The following is an 18,824-nucleotide window of genomic DNA, read 5'->3' as shown; positions in this document are numbered from 1 at the left end:
GGAGACAATGATGATACCTATTACTAGGACTATTGTGAGGATTAAATGAAATAAGACACGTAGAGTGATTGAACAGTGTTTTGCTCATAGAGTTCAATAAACGTCAACTCTTGTTTGTATTTTTATTACTGTGAGAGATGTAATGTATCTGAAATTAGCTTAGATCATGCAATTATCTTACAGCAACAATCCTAATGACTATTCTATATACTGCTGTGGCCTTAATGTAGAATGAAAGGTAGAAACAAAATTTTAATAATATGGCCGGTATAAGGTAAATGGGGCATCAGATATTAGGGTGTATAGAGATAAAAGCTGTTTGTCTCAAGCACAAATAATAAAGAAGCATATTGCTTATAAAGAACTTAAAACAGTAATGCAATCAATGAAGTTAGTCTACTTTTTATTATTATGACAGATTTGCGAGTCAGTGATAGAATACTTCTCTTATTGAGAGAAGACGGTTCCTATCTCCTTCTCTTTTGTTATGCGACATGTACAGGGCATAGAAGACATCTTTTGCCACCTAAGTTTGCCTACAGCTATTATCGGATATGATCCTCTTTATATGAGACTTTAAACTGTGCCTAATACAGCACATGGTATGGCAGGGGTTCAGTCTATATTTAAAAATTGATGTCTTTTTTCTTGAACCCAGGTAAACATTGAAAAATATTTATCTGCATAACTCACTACATAATAAATATTACACTGCTCCAATTCATAAATCATTTCCAAAGGACTCTTAGTCTGTTGCATATTCCTTACTGATGGTGATAAAAATTATTCAGTTTATTCATTTATATTTCTAACATTAGAAGTTCGATGCATAGTCTTTGTATTAGACTACTGCTAAAGACTCTTGAGACATCTACATCATTTGGAGATGGGGCATGCAAAATTTAGAAAACTACTTGTCTTCAATTTGCATCTTTAGTAAAGAGAAACATATTTTAGTCACAATCTAACATGGAAATCACAATCTAAGGGCATATTGGAAGATCATATGTAGAACTTGGGTTGAAAACTATGTCGAATTTTAGGGACAGGAGTACTTCCTGATTGAGGATTCAGAGATAAGAGTGATGGGTAGGAGACATTTATGAATACCAAATAACAGATGTATGTATTAACTACAATAAACGATTGGTGAATCGATGTTTGATTATTCAGAACTTACATTGCAAATTCAAGTGGGGCGTTCTTTCTGGAGCTATGACAAAGGCAGTGTAAAGTATCTCTACGACTGTAACCATGGTGGAATTCACAATAAGAATTTCAGGGACTGGCCGGGTGCAGTGGCTCATGCCTGTAATCCCAGCACTTTGGGAGGCTGAGGTGGGAGGAACACTTGAGGTCAGGAGTTTTCGCCAACACGGTGAAAACCCGACTCTACGAAGAATACAAAAATTAGTGGGCATGGTGGCGCAGGCCTGTAATCCCTGCTATTTGGGACGCTGAGGCAGGAGAATCGTTTGAACCCAGGAGGCAGAGGTTGCTATGAGCTGAGATTGTGCCACTGCACTCCAGACTAGGTGATAGAGTGAGACTCTGTCTCAAATAAAGAAAAAAAATATTCATGGACTGGATGGATTTAATTGGCAAACTTAATTGACTGGGCTGAGAACCAGATTTGTTTGATGGATTTCATCCTCTCAAGCTTGGCCATATGCAGAACACTTTTGCTCGGGTGTTGCTATTAGATGTACTTATAATGACTATCCAAATATAGATGCCGTTAATTATAACCTAATTAAAATTATAACAATATTTGACATTCTCAGATTAGTTTCAAAGTAGTTAGGTATCTGGTTAGCCTCATATCTCAGTATTTTTTATTTGCTTAAAGTAGCACTTTTCCACCATGCCATTTTCCTCTGGCTGAAGTGGAGGATTAGCAGGGCTGTTTTTACATTCTTAATGGTCTTCTTGTTTTTCTACATATCCATCATTTCAATGATTAAGATCAAATTATTTCTGGATCAATGTTGATATAAAATATAAGAGAAACTCCTATTGGAAGGTCGGTGTGAATGAAGCCCACCTTCCTGTTGACCAGATGCTCATTAACCTGGAGTTGTCTATTCACTTTACCATTTCTCCTATCTAATGTTCCTTGTTCGCTATCTCCCTAAAGGGAAACACTGTACAGCTGTAGTGATAGGCGTCTGGCTCCAGAGACCCAGGACAGAGGCCTATGTGAGAGCCATGAACATTATGATGGCTTTCTTCTTCCACCTTCTCTACAATTTGGGAACTTCCCTTTCATCCGTCAGCTACTTTCTATGCAAGAGGAAAATAGTGGCACTAGGTGCCTACCTATCCATTATGTCACTCATTTATCCTGATTATGGAAAACAACAAGGTTAGAAAAGCCCTTTAAAGATTGCCGTGTCAATTTAAAAATGCTTCAAAGTAGCAAAAAGAGGAAATCCTTAACTCCATATACAGACTTAAAAACTTTCACCTTATTTGTTTTTGTCTTTGAGCACCAGTGAATTTTCAAATAATTGTCAGAACTGTATTTCAGATAACCATAGGCAGCTTTTAACCTATGGGCAACAAGCAGAAACAAAGGTTTCCTTTCTCCAGTTAGAAGGTAATAAAGTAGTATTCACAGATTTCTGAAGAGAAACAAGTGTAAATCTTATATGTTCAGCCATTTTATCATTGAAGTGTGAGGGTAAAATCAAGTCATTTACGGACAATGCCACGGCTCAGAAATACTGCGACACTTGCATCTTTCCTGAAAAAAATTGAGCCAAGTCAAGATAAAACAACCAATAAAAGGCACAGCATGGCAAATAAGCAACAGTGGTGAGTGAGCACTCAAACCAGCAAAACTTTTACTTGTTTAAACAATTTTTGTTTATGTGGTTTTGAATTTTATTTAAAAATATAAGTAAATGAATTGTATGACTAATAATGTAAAGAACCATCAGCAGTAGTTTGGAAGTAAATTCTAGATGTTTTCAACAAAATCTAACAGCTAGGAAGAGCTCTGGGAGAAAATAATTTTATAATAAATGCGGTCCTCTTGGAGCAGGAGTATTATAATCAATCTTGTTAAATTTGCTATGTTTACTGAAAATTATGAATTTAATTCGCTTTATAAACACTTTAATGGTAACTACTAGTAGATTAGAAATACGGGTAAGAACTTTTTTTTTTTTTTTAACCACTGGAGTGACAAGAAAAGGCAGTATAAAGTCTTGGTCAGCTCAGCAAAAGTCAGGAAAGAAAATAAATCGAAAGCAAAATAAACAAGAAAAGACAAAAATAAGATATCAATCATAAGATCAAATGTACTAATCAGTACTACAAATGGTTTAATTCCATTAAATCTCTCCCATAAGTGGTCTGTAGCTGGATTTGTATGAAAAAGTCAAATCCAGCGATAAACTATTTATAACAACAAAAAAAGAGATAGGGATATAAGTATCACATACAAGCACACAAAAATAACAGAAGACTGAAAGTTTTAATATCAGACAAACTAATAAGTAAATGAACAACTGCCATGAACAGTTATATGGATATTTGCAAAATATGTGTCTATATATTAAGGCAAACCATACCAAATATACTCTCCAAATTTGATATAAAAATCCATCTAGTTAGCTGCACATAGTGGCTTATGCCTGTAATCCCAGCACTTTAGGAGGCTGAGGCGGGAGGATTGTTTGAGATCAGGACTTTCAGACCAGTCTAGGCAACATAGCAAGACTCTGTTTCTACAAAACATAGAAGAAAATAGCTGGGCATGGTGGTGCGTACCTAAAATCCTAGGTACTCAGGAGGAGGAGGATTGTTTGAGCCCAGGCAGCTGAGGCTGGACTGAGCCATGGTTGTGCCACTGCACTCCAGCCTTGGTGACAGGGCAAGACCCTATCTCAGAACATCTCACAGATGTTTGTACCCATCTGTGTATTTTAGCTTCTGAAAAATGATGATTCATTTTTAAATAGTTAAATAAAAATGTATTTCTCAAAATATATACAGAAAAGAAAAGGAAATTTAGATAAAAACAGAGAGCCATGGTTCTTTTCTGAGCCGTATTACATTCATACACACAGCAAATAAATCATGGAAGAGTGGATATATATAAGAAAATTAGTGACAGTGTCCAGTTGCATTTCAGATGACAACAGCACACAATTATTAGCTTCATTCTTTCACACTGTAGCCATTACAAAACTCTTATGTTTAATTAAAGGACTGAAAACTTTTTAATCCTCTAAATGGCTATAATGCCACCACTTTGAAGTTTTGTTGTGCTAGTTAAATGGCATAACGTATAAAAATGCCTGGCACTGTGCTTTGCACATGCTGAGTGCTCAATAACAGATGCCAATATTATTTTAAAGAGACCTTGCTCTATCTGAATTTTCCAAATAAGTGCTAATAAAGCTTTTGTTTATCACCTAGGCCCAGAGTAGAATTTTATACTCTTGATTCACAGTAAAACAGAATTTAAATTTCATTTATAATTATCAAAACTTGTTAGGATGAGAAAAAGTAAAGCAGATATTATCCTATATAACTGGAATTTTCTTCTACAGTACCTTGGTATTCATTGAAAATAGTTGGATTTCAATAACAGGTATGAGTTGCCTCAATTTTTAAAAATTAACTAAAATTAACTATATGCAAGTTGTATGACTCACTTAGAAAACAAATGTTTGCTTTCTTAAATATGGCTCCTTGAGCCAATAGTAATTAGATCCCCCTTCGTTATGCCTGTGAAATAACCAGAAATAAATCAATGGAGACAATCACTTGCCCTCACACCCTAACACATACCCTTAGAGAGAGACCAGAGAAAAGTTAGTTTGGTTCTCATGAACAGAAGCAGATGGAGGTGGAAGGAGCCATGTTCACTAGATATAACATGATTGATGTTAAAAAAAAAAAAATCAGTAGAATGGAACTCTGATATCTAGCTCTACTATGCTCCCCCAAGAGATGATGAAGATCTGAGTCCAAAGCACCCAAGACCTGGTTCTCATGCAACCATTTAACACTGTGTCAGCTTTAAATTACGTCTGTCCCAAGAATGGTCCTCAGACTCAGCAGTGGGGCCAGAGATGAATGGAAACCCACCTACATTGTTGAGGATGATCTTCTTTTCTCAATCAACCAATTTAAATGCTAATCTCTTTCAGACAGCATCACAGACACACCCAGAAATCACGTTTTAAGTTCAGGGGTACAAACACAGATTTGTTTCATAAGTAAGCTTGTGTTGTGGGGGTTTGTTGTACAGATTATTTTATCACCCAGGAATTAAGCCTAGTACCTAATAGTTATTTTTCTGATCCTCTTCATCCTCCCACCCTCCGCCCTCCAAGAGGCTTCAGTGTGTGGTGTTCCCCTCTATGAGTCCACGTGTTCTCATAATTTAGCTCCCACTTATAAGTGAGAACAGGCAGTATTTGGTTTTCAGTTTCTGTGTTAGTTTGCTAAAGACAATGGCCTCCAGCTCCATCCGTATCCCTGAAAAGGACATGATCTTATTCTTTTTTACGGCTGCATAGTATTTCATGGTGTATATGTACCACATTTTCCTTACCAGTCTATCATTGATGGGCATTTGGGTTGATTCCATGTCTTTGCTATTACGAACAGTACTGCAATGAACATTTGCATGTATGCGTCTTTATAACAGAATGATTTATATTCCTCTGGGTATATACCCAGTAATGGGATTGCTGGGTCGAATGGTAGTTCTGTCTTTAGATCTTTGAGGAACTGCCACACTGTCTTCCACAATGGCTGAACTACTTTACATTCCCACCAATAGGGTATAAGCACTTCTTTTTCTCCACAACCTCACTGGCATTTGTTATTTTTTGACTTTTTAATAATAGTCATTCTGACTGGTGTGCAATGATATCTCATTGTGGTTTTGATTAATTTTTCTTGAATGATCAGGGATATTGAGCTTCTTTTCATATGCTCGTTGGTTGTCATGCATTTTCTTAAGTTAATATATGCACAAATGCAAGTCAATCATTTTATCCAGAGCCAGGCATATAGTAAGAGTTCTAGAAATGATACCTTTTATTATTGTTGTTGTTACTATTGTTTTTTATAATTAGTAAAATACATGGCTGCTATGGTTTGAATATGTCCCCCAAAGTTCATGTGTTAGAAGCTTGATCCCCAGTGTGGAGGTTTTTGGAGGTGGAAACTTTAAGAAGTGTTTAGGTCATGAAGGCACAACCCTCATAAATGGCTTAACACAATTATTGAGTAGTAGGTTTGTTATTACAGGAGCTGATTCCTTATAAAAGGACAAGTTAAGCCCCATTCTCGTTCTCTCTCTCTCTTTTTGCCCTTCTCCCATAAGATGACACAGTAAGAAATCCCTTACCACATGCTGGCACCTTTATATTGGACTTCCCAGACTCCAGAACTGAGAAATAAATTTCTTTCTTTATAATTTTCCCAGTTTGTAGCATTTTGTTAGAGCAGCACAAAGCAGGCTAAGACAGGAAATTGGTATGGGAGGAGCAGGCTAGAAAAAGCCTAGATTGCCACAAATTTTGCATTAAGAGTGATTCCACTGAGGTCTCAGGCGAGGATAACTGTAGGGAAAGTCTGAAACTTCTTAGAGATTACTTTTATGGTCCTGATGAGAATGTTGGTAGACATATAGAGAGTAAACGCCATTCTGATGAGGTCTCAGGTGGAAAAGAGAAATGTCTTATTGGAAACTGGAGTAAGGATCATCCTTGTTATGAAGTGGCAAAAAAACTTGGCAGAATTCTGTTCATGCCCTATGGCTTTATGGAAGGCAGAATTTAAGAGAGGTGAACTACGATATCTGATGGAAGAGACATCTCAGCAGCAAAACATTCAGTGGGCTCCATGGCTTCTTTCAAGCACATATAGTAAAATGTTGAGGAGAGAGAAATGATTTAAAGATGGAATTTATAATGAAAAGTGAAGACTAATAGAAAAATTTGGAGAACTCTCAGCCTGGCCATATAAAGAATAAAAAAGCATGTTTGAGAGAGAATAAGAAGGGTTTGGCCAAGTGGTCATTTGCTGAAAAGATTAATCTGGCTAGAAGGAAGCCAAGTTCTATTCATAAGACAAAGGGAGAATGACCTGGAAGATATTTCCGAGATCATGGAGTTAGGACCAGAAGTTACGCAAGTTAGGACCTTAAGGTCAAAGCTTCCAGAGAGGTGCCTGAAAGACCTCAGCATTCACTGCCCTGTGCTGCCTCACAAAACCAGTCTGGGAGATCTATAGGCACAAAACTCCAACCTGTGAGAGCTGCTCAGGAGTGAACTGAGACAAGCAAAGCTGTGGAGGTGAGGCTGCCTGGGAAATTGGGGGCCCAATCCCTGACCCAGTGGGTCTAGAAGGTGGGACATGGAGTCAAAGATTATTCTCAACCCTTAGGATTTAATATGGTTTGCCCTGCTGGGTTTTGGACTTACTTAAGGCCAATTGCCCCTCTTTTCTTGCCTATTTTTCCCAGGAATGGAAATGTCTTTCATATGTCTGTCCCACCACTGAATTTTGGAAGTGGGTAACTTGTTTTGATTCCACAGGCTCATGGCTGGAGAATTTGCCTCAGGATGAATTGTGCCTTGAGTCTTATCCATATCTGACTTGGATGAGACTCTGGAGTTTGGACTTTTAAGTTGGTGCTGGAATGAGTTACCATGTGGGGGCTACTGGAAGGGAGGAAATGAATTTTGCATGTGTGAAGGACATACATTTGGGGGCCCAGGGGTGAAATGCTATGATTTGAATGTGTCCCACAAAGTTCACTTGTTGGAGACCTGGAGGTATTGGGAGGTGGGACCTTTAAAAGGTGTTAGGTCGTGAGGGCATTACCCTCATGGATGGATCCATGCTGTTATCACAGGAGTGGGTTTATCACATGAGTTGGTTTCTTTTAAAAGTGTGAGTTTACTCTGTCTCTGTCTCCCTCTCTTTGACATTCTGCCATGGGATGATGCAGCAAGAAGGCCTCTGCCAGAGGCTAACACATTGATATTGAACTTCCCATCCTCCCAAACTGTGAGAAATCAGTTTCTTTTCTTATAAATTACCCAGTTTGTGATAGTCTGTTACAGCAGCACAAACAGACTAAGATAATCCCTGAAGTTGTATATGATTTCTCCCTTAGATATTATTTGGCTTCTTCTCAACTAATTTCTTGGTTCATTTCTAAAATTATTCAGGTATTTCAAAAGAGATACAGTTGAACAAGTGGACATAAATAGCATATCGGCTAGTACCCTCACATTGGCAAGAACCATTCTAATTAGTACCAACATCCTTTACATTAACATACGAAGGGCAAGTTCTGGCAAACTAAAATCCTTTGCAGTTCAGTTCTTAGACTTATTAGATAAGAGAACATAAATGTTTTATACCTTGACTCCAGTAATGCTTCAGGTATAGATTCCCCTGGTACCTGTGGACAAAACAGAGAATAAGGGCTACAGTATGGTACAATCCACATTTGTAAATTTGTAAGTGGTCAAACCACTACTCTGCCCATTGAAAGACTATAAGGCATGCCACACATCCTCTTCCTCCTATTCTGAACAAGATTCTGACCAAGATTTTTCTCACATACTTGGATGAAGAGACTTTTAGATTGAATTCTAATATTTACGATCTGTAAATTCTTCCTCTAGATCTTCCACAGCTAAAGATACAAATGGAAATTCATTAGGCAAAGAAAATGCAAAAAGAGTAACAATATCGGTCTGTGTTTGCATAATAGTGAAGGAGAAACTCTCTTGTTACCCACCACCCCACATGGAAAAGTACAGCCCATAGGTTTTGAAAAAGAAAAAATACTGAGTGACTGGACTAGGTAAAAGGAGCAGGGCTGGTCTTTGTGGAGAGAGGGGATGGCTGATATGATATTAGAGGTAGTTGCTTTAGACTGGAAGACAGTCTATAATTAAGATACCAAGCAGGAAAACTGAATATATCCAATGAAACAGTCAGAGAACTTAATGTTCTTGAATAATACCTAAAATGAGAAAAAGAGTGTGATAATGATTTAAATTTTTTAAAACTCTGGAATGTTTGATTATATTCAATATGTATTAATTATAAGCTAATTATATGGGCATAAAAGCTAAGGTATTTTCAGACTTAAACTGTTGATGGTATGAAGAAATGCAAAAGATGTTTGCAGATTTTTGCAGATTAAAAATTAGCTCAGCTAATTTTTAACTATGTTGCCCAGGCTAGTCTTGAACTTCTGGGCTCAAGTGATCCTCCTGCCTTGGCTTCCCAGTGTGCTGGGATTACAGGGGTGAGCCATCACGTCCAGCCTATAATTTCTTAAAATATATTTTTCTTGCCTTACTTTGATCAATAGACACCTTAAAAAAAATAGACCTAGTAAGATGGTTATCACTGACTTGGTCCTAAACTCAGGGAGAAGGATTTCAGTGCATCATCGATTGCTGTAATATTTGCTCTAGGTTTTTTTTTAATACTTTTCATCAGGAAATAGAGTATTTCATTTGATTCCCAGTTTGCTAAGAATATTTGTGAATAGATGCAGAACTGTATCAAATTTTTTTCTGAATGTTTCTCCTTTAATCTGTTAATGTACTGAATTACATTAATTGCTTTTCTAATGCTTCATTATTGGGGTCTCATTGACTCTTTAATCCATGGTAGTTTGCTTTGTCATCAGTTGAGCTGCTCTTGCTAAGTTAACTAAGTAGTTCCTTGGTCCTCAATCTAGTAAGTGACTTTTCATTAATATCATGAAGTACTGATTACCCTCCTTGTAACACTCCTTGCTCTTAGTAGCTTTGAAATCCTAGTCTCTTGGTTTTCCTCTTCCTTCTGATGGCTTCTTAATTTTTCCTTTGGTTTCTTTATCGTCTAGTGTTCCTCAGGGCCCTTGGAGCGCCTCACCTCTAATAAAATCAAATATGTGTTGATGTTCTCCAAACCTCCCCATGTGGTCCAAATTTCTTTTCTGAGCTGCAGTCACAAATATCAAAGTGCCTACTCCAACCTTCCACTTCGATGACTTTACAGATACTCCAAAACATTCAAAACAGAACTCATCTTCAAACTTTTCTTCTTTCTCCTATTTTTTGGCTTCTAAGCCTATTCTTCCTCCAGTGATTCCCTCAGATCACAGTACCACATGCATCCAGCAGTGAAAGGAGAGCCTAAATGTCATTGCAGACTCCTCCTCCTTTTTCTAGCCTCCAAATCCATCACACAGACTATTGATTCTTTCCCTTAAATGTTTCTCATAGCCATATATTTCTTTCCATCTCTAGACACTAATTTGGCCAAAGCCATCATTCTCCTTCCTATGATATTGCTACATTTCTTCATTTTCATTCAGCCTTTGTCTCAGAAACTCCCTCCTTTTTCTTTGTCTCTCTCTTCCTTTCCTCTTTCTCATTTTCTTCCTTCCCTCCCTCTTTTCTTTCTTTCCTTCCTTTCTTGCTTACTCTTTTTCTCCTCCTGTCTTCCTGTAATTTTAAATATCTGTCCTAAATGAAAATATTTTTGTTCATAGGAAATAACTTACCAGTAGTTCTTTATACAACATCATTCTTAAAATATACACTTTTAAATGTTAATTAATAGAATTTAATTGAGGAGTATGACAGCAACATTAAAAAGGTCCAAGTTTTAAAAATGATTTCATTCATTTTTTGGGTTAATTTTTGTCTGGCAACACTTGAACACTAATTTCTAGTAATAGAATATCTGTTTGCTGACCATAAACTAAGACACATAATCTGTAACTGTGAGTTCAATTATGGTGCATTGGGGGTTTTTGTCAAAATAATTGTTCCTAGAATGTAGAACAAATACTTTTGTTTCCTCTTTCCTTATTTCATCTAAAACAATTTTCTACCTGTCTATTAAGGCTAAATTTGTAGCAATATATCTCTTGCCAAAAAAAAAAAATAGAACATATATAAAACCAAGGTAAAGAGCAAAACCATGTTTAATTTTGAACAAGTTACTATAAGATACCTGAGGAACATTTAGACTGAAGTATCAGTAGGACTTTAATTTCAAAAAAGTAGTTTGGGTTTCGGTATCTTTCGGATATTATTCAATGAGTTCAAAATATGACTTGAGTTTCCTCATGAAATTCTAAGTATTTTCCAGATCCAAAGCAAATGTCACCTCCCTTTTCTCCCCAACAGTAGTGTTTGTAGTTCCCTTTTCTGCTTTAATAGCACATTTTATTCTTGATTCTGTCTCATTGTTTTTTTCCTGTTTTCACTATTTTATAGACTTCTTAATGCTTTTTTTGTGGTAAATATATTGCATTTGCATAAGATCAGAAACACAGCAGGCACTTATAAAATATATTCGTTGAATAATAACAAAATTATTAGATTATATCTGCAGCTTCCTCTGAAAAACAATAAAGATATTTGGATCCAAGTGGTGTAGTATTTCAGGTGAGCAGAAATGTACAAATCAGAGAAAGGGGGGGAATCTAGTCTATATTTGCATATTAATATACTTGACTTTATCCTTTTAATCATTACCACAAGTGGAAAGTTTCAGCCCATGCCAATGATAAATGGACACAGAAACTGTTTGGTTTAGAATTCAGCAGCTCTTTCAAAGAAATGAAAACACTCCCGTGAAGGTATGTGAGACTGCATCCCTTAGTAGATCTTTTGGGATTAAGATCAGAATTATAGTAAAAATAGGCAAAGACTTCCTTAAGTATATGAGACTCTATCCAACAGCAGAAGGTTCTGATCAAGACTGGAAGTGCAATAAAAGCAATGAAGATAAGTATCAGATATGAATGCTCTTCTGCAATGGTTTGATTGTAAATTTATTAATGATACAAAGTATTAAAAACTTGGATTTTTTGTCTCTGGAAATGGCCACCGAATTGGACAAAATCTTTCTGATTCTGGCAATAGCGGAATTCATCATCAGCATGCTGGGGAATGTGTTCATTGGACTGGTAAACTGCTCTGAAGGGATCAAGAACCAAAAGGTCTTCTCATCTGACTTCATCCTCACCTCCTTGGCTATCTCCACAATTGGACAACTGTTGGTGATACTGTTTGATTCATTTCTAGTGGGACTTGCTTCACATTTATATACCACATATAGACTAGGAAAACCTGTTATTATGCTTTGGCACATGACTAATCACTTGACAACCTGGCTTGCCACCTGCCTAAGCGTTTTCTATTTCTTTAAGATAGCCCACTTCCCCCACTCCCTTTTCCTCTGGCTGAGGTGGAGGATGAACGGAATGATTGCTATGCTTCTTATATTGTCTTTGTTCTTACTGATTTTTGACAGTTCAGTGCTAGAAATATTTATTGATATCTCACTCAATATAATAGATAAAAGTAGTCTGACTTTATATTTAGATGAAAGTAAAACTCTCTATGATAAACTCTCTATTTTAAAAACTCTTCTTAGCTTGACCAGTTTTATTCCCTTTTCTCTGTCCCTGACCTCAGTGCTTTTTTTATATCTGTCCTTGGTGAGACATACTAGAAATTTGAAGCTCAGTTCCTTGGGCTCTAGAGACTCCAGCACAGAGGCCCATCGGAGGGCCATGAAAATGGTGATGTCTTTTCTTTTCCTCTTCATAGTTCATTTTTTTTTCCTTACAAGTGGCCAATTGGATATTTTTTATGTTGTGGAACAACAAGTACATAAAGTTTGTCATGTTAGCCTTAAATGCCTTTCCCTCGTGCCACTCATTTATTCTCATTCTGGGAAACAGCAAGCTGCGACAGACAGCTGTGAGGCTACTGTGACATCTTAGGAACTATACAAAAACACCAAACCCTTTACCTTTGTAGACAGACTTTCCAGAAGCTTTTCTAAGAGAACAACTCAACGAGGAGCATTTGGGGATCACTTCCACTGTTTTTTTTTTTTTTCTACTGGGTTTCTTTAAGTATTTTGGAACATAAATGAAATCCTACGAGGTTGCTTTTGATGGTAATTCACACATTGCCGGTCGATACCATTTTAAAAGTAATCATTTTTGTTTGGAGCATTGGCAAGCAATATTTTAACCTCACACATTGTTTCAAAAAATCTAAATTATTTAATTTTATATGCAAACGATAGGTAATTGCAACTTGTGGAGAAAAAGGTGTGTGTCTTTAAAAGCAAGATAGATTACAAACTTGAATGGGTAAAAGATATATACAATGTGGATAGAAAATCTAATTAAAAACTAAAGTCACAGCAGGAAAAATATAGCCTCATAGCTTCAAAGCCAAGCTTTTTTTTTTTTTTTTTTTTTATGGAATCTCACTCTGTCACCCAGGCTGGAGTGCAGTGGTGTGATCTTGGCTCACTGCCACCTCTACCTCCTGGGTTCAAGCAACTCTCCTATCTCAGTCTCCCAAGCAGCTGGCACTACAGGCACACACCACCACACACGGCTAATTTTTGTATTTTTAATAGAGATGGGGTTTCACCATATTGGTCAGGCTGGTCTCGAACTCCTGACCTCAGGTGATCCACCCGCCTTGGCCTCCCAAAGTGCTGGGATTACAGGCATGAGACACTGTGCCCAGCCCCAAGCATTTTTTTAAATGAAAAAAAGTGGTATATTTTTGTTATTAGAAGTCTTGTTGATAACAAGGAAATATGATGATTATGTGAGAAAAGGAGAAGATTTGTAGTGTGAAATAAAATAAATTATCTTTAAATGGAAACTGGAAACACATGATTTAATGCTGATGTCAATTTAAAACCCCAAATAATAAACATTTTGATGTTTCTAGGCACTTGCTAATTTTGCTAAATTCTAGGACATGCAATATGCATTTTCAGAGAGGCAGAAACCAATGTTTCTACCATGTTATGTAATAGAACTAAAATTATAGAGGTTTATGTCTTAATTCACTATTATACTCATATTGCTACTACAAAAAGATCATAATTACATTCTGAGGATGATTGTGTTTGTGTTTGTTTATGTGACATGCATTTTGTTGCAATCTGATCACTGGATTTCTTAAAGGAAAAAATAGAAACAATGTTAACCAGCAAGGCACAGAAAGCAAAGTGATGTTGTTTATAGAATGTTGCAGGCTTATTGTAAATTTTAGACAAGCATATGTATACACAGTGCTGCTTTGACTGTGATAATCTAAGATTAGATAAGGTAACAAACTACAGATTGTAAATAAGGTTAAGAGTGGGAAAATTTACTAAAAAATTTTGAATATGATGGCATAGATTAAAACACTGTACAGAAGCTGTATAGTGAAATTTTTTAATAACAAAGAATTCCTTTTAGAATTTACTTTTGATATGTTCTTTATATTGTGCTAGATTACAGAAACAAAAATGTGCTATTAAATACTGATAAATACATGCTTGTAAATTAATCTTGATGAAGCTATAGTTGAGGGCATGACTCCACAGCTGTGCCCTGGAGCCGGAAATGATGTTAGAATTATTAGTACTTCCCCCTCCCCATATGCATAAAATGAAATTGTAAGTACATCTGGGCTATATGGTATCATGTATCAATAACAATGATGTTGATGATTGTTTTAATGATAATACAACATCTTTTTTTTAGTAATTTGCATTTTACAAAATAAAATGTACATATATTATTTTGATCACTAATTTAGTATTTTGTCAAAGATTATAATTTTCTTGCCTTGATAAAAGGTAATGTGCAAATCAAGCTGAATATATTTTAGACTTAGATACTGAGTTTATTTTAAAGATATTCTTTTATATAAATGACTTAACCTTGTATTCTTTAAAACACAAAATACTATTTATATTTTTGTGTCAGTAAACTTTTCTTTGATAAGCAGTTGATCCAACTCATAAGCAACCTTAGTGGTAAATTAATACATGTCTAATTAAGAGTAATACATGTCTAACACTTAGTAGGCAGCAACCCCAGGGAGATGGGACTACAAGGAACAGGACCCCATTCTTCACAATAGAAGCAAAACAAAAAAGTAGTAAGAGCAGCCCGGGACATATTCTGGTTATTGCAATTGATGTATTGTAATCCGTTTTTTTTTTTTTTTTTTTTGAGACAGAGTCTTGCTCTGTTGTCCAGGCTGGAGTACAGTGGGGCGATCTCGGCTCATGGCAACCTCCGCCTCCCGGGTTCAAGTGATTCTCCTGCTTCAGCTTCCTGAGTAGCTGGGATTACAGGTGGTGTATGCCACCACGCCTGGCTAATTTTTGTATTTTTAGTAGAGATGGGGTTTCACCATGTTAGCCAGGCTGGTCTCGAACTCCTGACCTCAGGTGATACACCCACCTTGGCCTCCCAAAGTATTGGGATTACAGGCATGAGCCACCGTGCCTGGCCAGTAATCTGCATATTTGAATGGCAAATGAGAGCAAGCTCTGCACCTCCACTTTCTCCCAAACAAGGCCTTTGTGGGAATTTAGCAGCCAACAAGCCACAATCCAAGAGCCATGCCCAACACATGCACTGACACATGCAACATGGAGAAGAAAGACTGATGGGATTATGACCTACCCTGGGACCCAGCTGTTGGGGAAAGAGGGAAATTATCACTCATTTTTATAGACTCCCACTCATCTCACTTGTCAAATAAATGCTCATTTCAAGATACTGGGTGTAATCATTGTGGTTATTTCAATGCATACAGTCAGGTAATTTATAGGACAGGAACAAATAACCTGTTTCTACTGCTGAAATTGGCTTATCTCCAACCCATAGCTCTAGCTCTGAAGGCAAATAAGACACAAATCAAGTATACCAAGGCAAGTTTTCTTAAACCGTACTGAATGTAACATCAGGTAGAAACCCATACCAATACTGATTTCCAAGAAAAAGGAGCACCAATTTCCTGTCTTGGGTGGTTTATCTGCTATGTCTTAGTAGGTGGCTTTTTCTAGCAAAATCTTCATTAGACAGCATCTTCTCTGAGCCAGATCATGCTTTAAGGGGTGTTTTTTTTTTTTTTTTACAAAAAAACTTTTAGTTTCAGGGGTAAATGTGCAGGTTCGTTACACAAGTAAACTCATGTCATGGGAGTTTGTTGTACAGATTATTTCATCACCCAGGTATTAAGCCTATTACCCAATAGTTATTTTAGGGGGTGTTTGTATATTTGCACAGTCATTTTGCTTTCATTCTAGACACTGGATGATATTTTGTCTAGAGTAGGACATAGATTAATTACGTAGATTTAAAAAATTGTGATTATTAACTTGGACTTTGAATACAACTCATAGTATATGGGACTTGTGGTTTTTATACTTGTTATTGCATCTTTTATTTTTAGTTTCTTCAGCGTAACTACAAACTTAGATGTTCTTTAATCACTATCTCCTGACTGACTTGTTTTCGGTGTTTTTCACAGCTAAACCATGCCTATCAATGGAATCTTCTTCTCAATTAGCCTTTACATGACTTGCAGAGCATTTCTGAAAACATTAGTGATCTCTAGGGCTATCTTGCTTCTTGGGTCATGAAATCTAGTTTTCTAGCCATCTTCAACAGAAGTAGTTCCTTTTCATGAAGAAAAGTACCAAGCCTCCCCCATCTTGGGTGGCAGACCAACATGTTCCTTTTGATTCTGTATGATTTCTTGATCGAACTAGAAAGATTACAGAGCAGTGTTGGGTTTTTCAGGATTAGAACAGAAATCTTTCATAAGCTCATACATGAATGTAACATTTTCTGTAAGGAGGTACTTTCTTTTCTTGCTCTGATACTTGTTTCACAGTCGAGCCTAATTCATTTTCTCCTTTTGTGTGCTGCTAGTGGGACTGCCAACTAAGTTAGCACTAATTCATTTAACAAATAGTTATGGAAGACCTGCTATTATCCATGCCCTTTATGTTCTGTGAATTGGAAATAGACTAATGAACAACAACAAAAAAGTTGCTTATGTGGTTGTTAAGAGAGTTGGTGGCCAGTTTGCCAGTCAGTGTCAAAATTGGCTGAATGAGAAACACATTGTTAGAGAACAAGGCAGGCAAAATCCTGTCCTGTCCTTGCAGAATCATAGATTTGCAGCTTTTGGGTAGAAAGATTTTTGCCTGGGTTTGGGAGTCACTGTAAGACATACATCAAGAGCCTCTCAGTGAGTGCCAGCAATGTACTCCAGAACAATTAGGTAAAAAAAAAAAATCCCTGGCGGTGGCCCACAGCCATCAATGTTTTTTTAAATCTCCCAAGTTAACTCCAATGTGCAGTCAAGTTTGAAAACCATTGTATTAGAGTTACAAAATAATACAAATAAATTATAAAATGTATTTTACTGTGGATACATTTTTATGAGACAAAGAATTTTACCAAAGGAAGAATTAATGAAAAGGAGAATCTCCCTCCTATTCTCCCTCTTATGTTTTTTTGCTATTTTTCCATCCTTTTTTACTATTTTTTTTTCATTTCAGTTGATAAGAGCTTATTCAAAATCAAATAGCCAGGAAAGCATTGGAAACCAAGCTCAAAAGTTCAGTAAAATAGCTCAGATAAAGGAATACTTTTTGTTTCTTTACATATGCTTTTACGTAATTATGTAAAATCATCTCCCTTTCTGTCTATTTCTTTAAGAAATCCTAAAAGCTTCAAGACCTAAGCCAACTGTCATTATCTTCATGAAACTAGAATTAGTTATTGGCCATAGATTTTATAACACCCTCCTCTGTGTTGTAATTGCATTTTGATCAAACTGTGGTTACATTCAGTAGTAAAAGCACATTTAATGTTGCTTTTTTTCACTACTCTGTGAGCTTTTTGATGCTTCTTTTTATTACACTTAATTCATCTAAAGTAGAATTGGAAATATTATGGAGTTTATTTAATGAAACTAATGAATAATACATATATTGTAGAGGTTATTTTTAGATAATTCTTTTAAAATTAAGATATTCAAATCCAAATGGTATTGACTTTCAGTTGAGGAGAAAATTACAAATCAGTGTAAAGAAATCTGTTTGATATTTGCATACCTGACTTCGCCCTTCTAGATGTCCTCACAAGTGGGAAATTGCTCTCAGTGCCAATGATGAGTGGGCACATTTACTACATTTACTATTTAATTTGTAAGTCAGTAGCTGATTAAAAATAATGTTAAAGTTTTTTTTTTTATTAAGATATGTGAGACTGGATCTTCTTGCACATATTTCAGGCCTACTAGTGAGATGAATATAAAAAAACAGAAAGATCTTTTGTGAAGATAAGTGAGGTGGCATCAAACAGAAGATCATTCTGAGTTACTCCGAACATTTTAAATATAAATCTGAAAATCATCAAGTTGGATATTATTCTGCAACGTTTTGACAGCAAAAGTATCAGTGAAACATAGTATTAGCTTTCTGGATTTGTTTCTACAGAAATGCCACCTGGAATTGGAAATACCTTTCTGATAGTAATGATGGGAGAATTCATAATCTGAATGTTAGGGAATGGGTTCATTGTACTAGTTAACTGCATTGACTGGTGAGGAGTCTAATGATCTTATTAGACAACTGTATCCTCACCAGCCTGGCTATCTCCACAATCAGTCAACTTTGGATAATACTACTTGATTCATTTGTAACAGCATTATGGCCACATCTATATGCCTTCAATAAACTAATAAAATTTATTAATATTTTTTGGGCACTGACCAATCACTTAGTTACCTGGCTTGCTGCCTTAGTGTTTTCTACTTCTTTAAAATAGCCTATTTTTCCCACCCATGCTTCATCTGGCTGAGATGGAGAATTAGCAGAATGCTACTTGAACTCCCACTGGGGTCCTTGTTCTTACTGTTTTTCAACCTTGCATTAACAGGTGGACTTAGTGACTTGTGGATTAACATCTACACAATTTATGAAAG

The 18,824-nt window shown here is 36.3% G+C and overlaps 2 protein-coding genes across 5 annotated transcripts in view; one reads left to right on the top strand and one right to left on the bottom strand.

The window, feature by feature from the left end:
* Window positions 1-18,824, bottom strand: part of SMIM10L1 (small integral membrane protein 10 like 1) — a 251,598-nt gene that overhangs the window by 223,938 nt on the left and 8,836 nt on the right. For all 4 annotated transcript variants that reach the window (XM_063694586.1, XM_063694587.1, XM_063694584.1 and 1 more), the window contains exon 2: window positions 8,403-8,443. In XM_063694586.1, the coding sequence (XP_063550656.1) occupies window positions 8,403-8,443 (41 nt within the window). The remainder of the gene's footprint in view (window positions 1-8,402; window positions 8,444-18,824) is intronic.
* Window positions 11,882-12,864, top strand: TAS2R42 (taste 2 receptor member 42). Its single transcript, XM_019038575.2, is given in 2 exon segments — window positions 11,882-12,619; window positions 12,621-12,864. Coding segments are annotated over 2 exon segments (945 nt in total). The 3' UTR covers window positions 12,828-12,864.

The sequence above is a fragment of the Gorilla gorilla genome, chromosome 10, assembly GCF_029281585.2.
Source record: "Gorilla gorilla gorilla isolate KB3781 chromosome 10, NHGRI_mGorGor1-v2.1_pri, whole genome shotgun sequence".
Classification (NCBI taxonomy): domain Eukaryota; kingdom Metazoa; phylum Chordata; class Mammalia; order Primates; family Hominidae; genus Gorilla; species Gorilla gorilla.
Note: the sequence above shows the minus strand (reverse complement) of the source record. Positions and strands in the feature narration are given on the sequence as shown.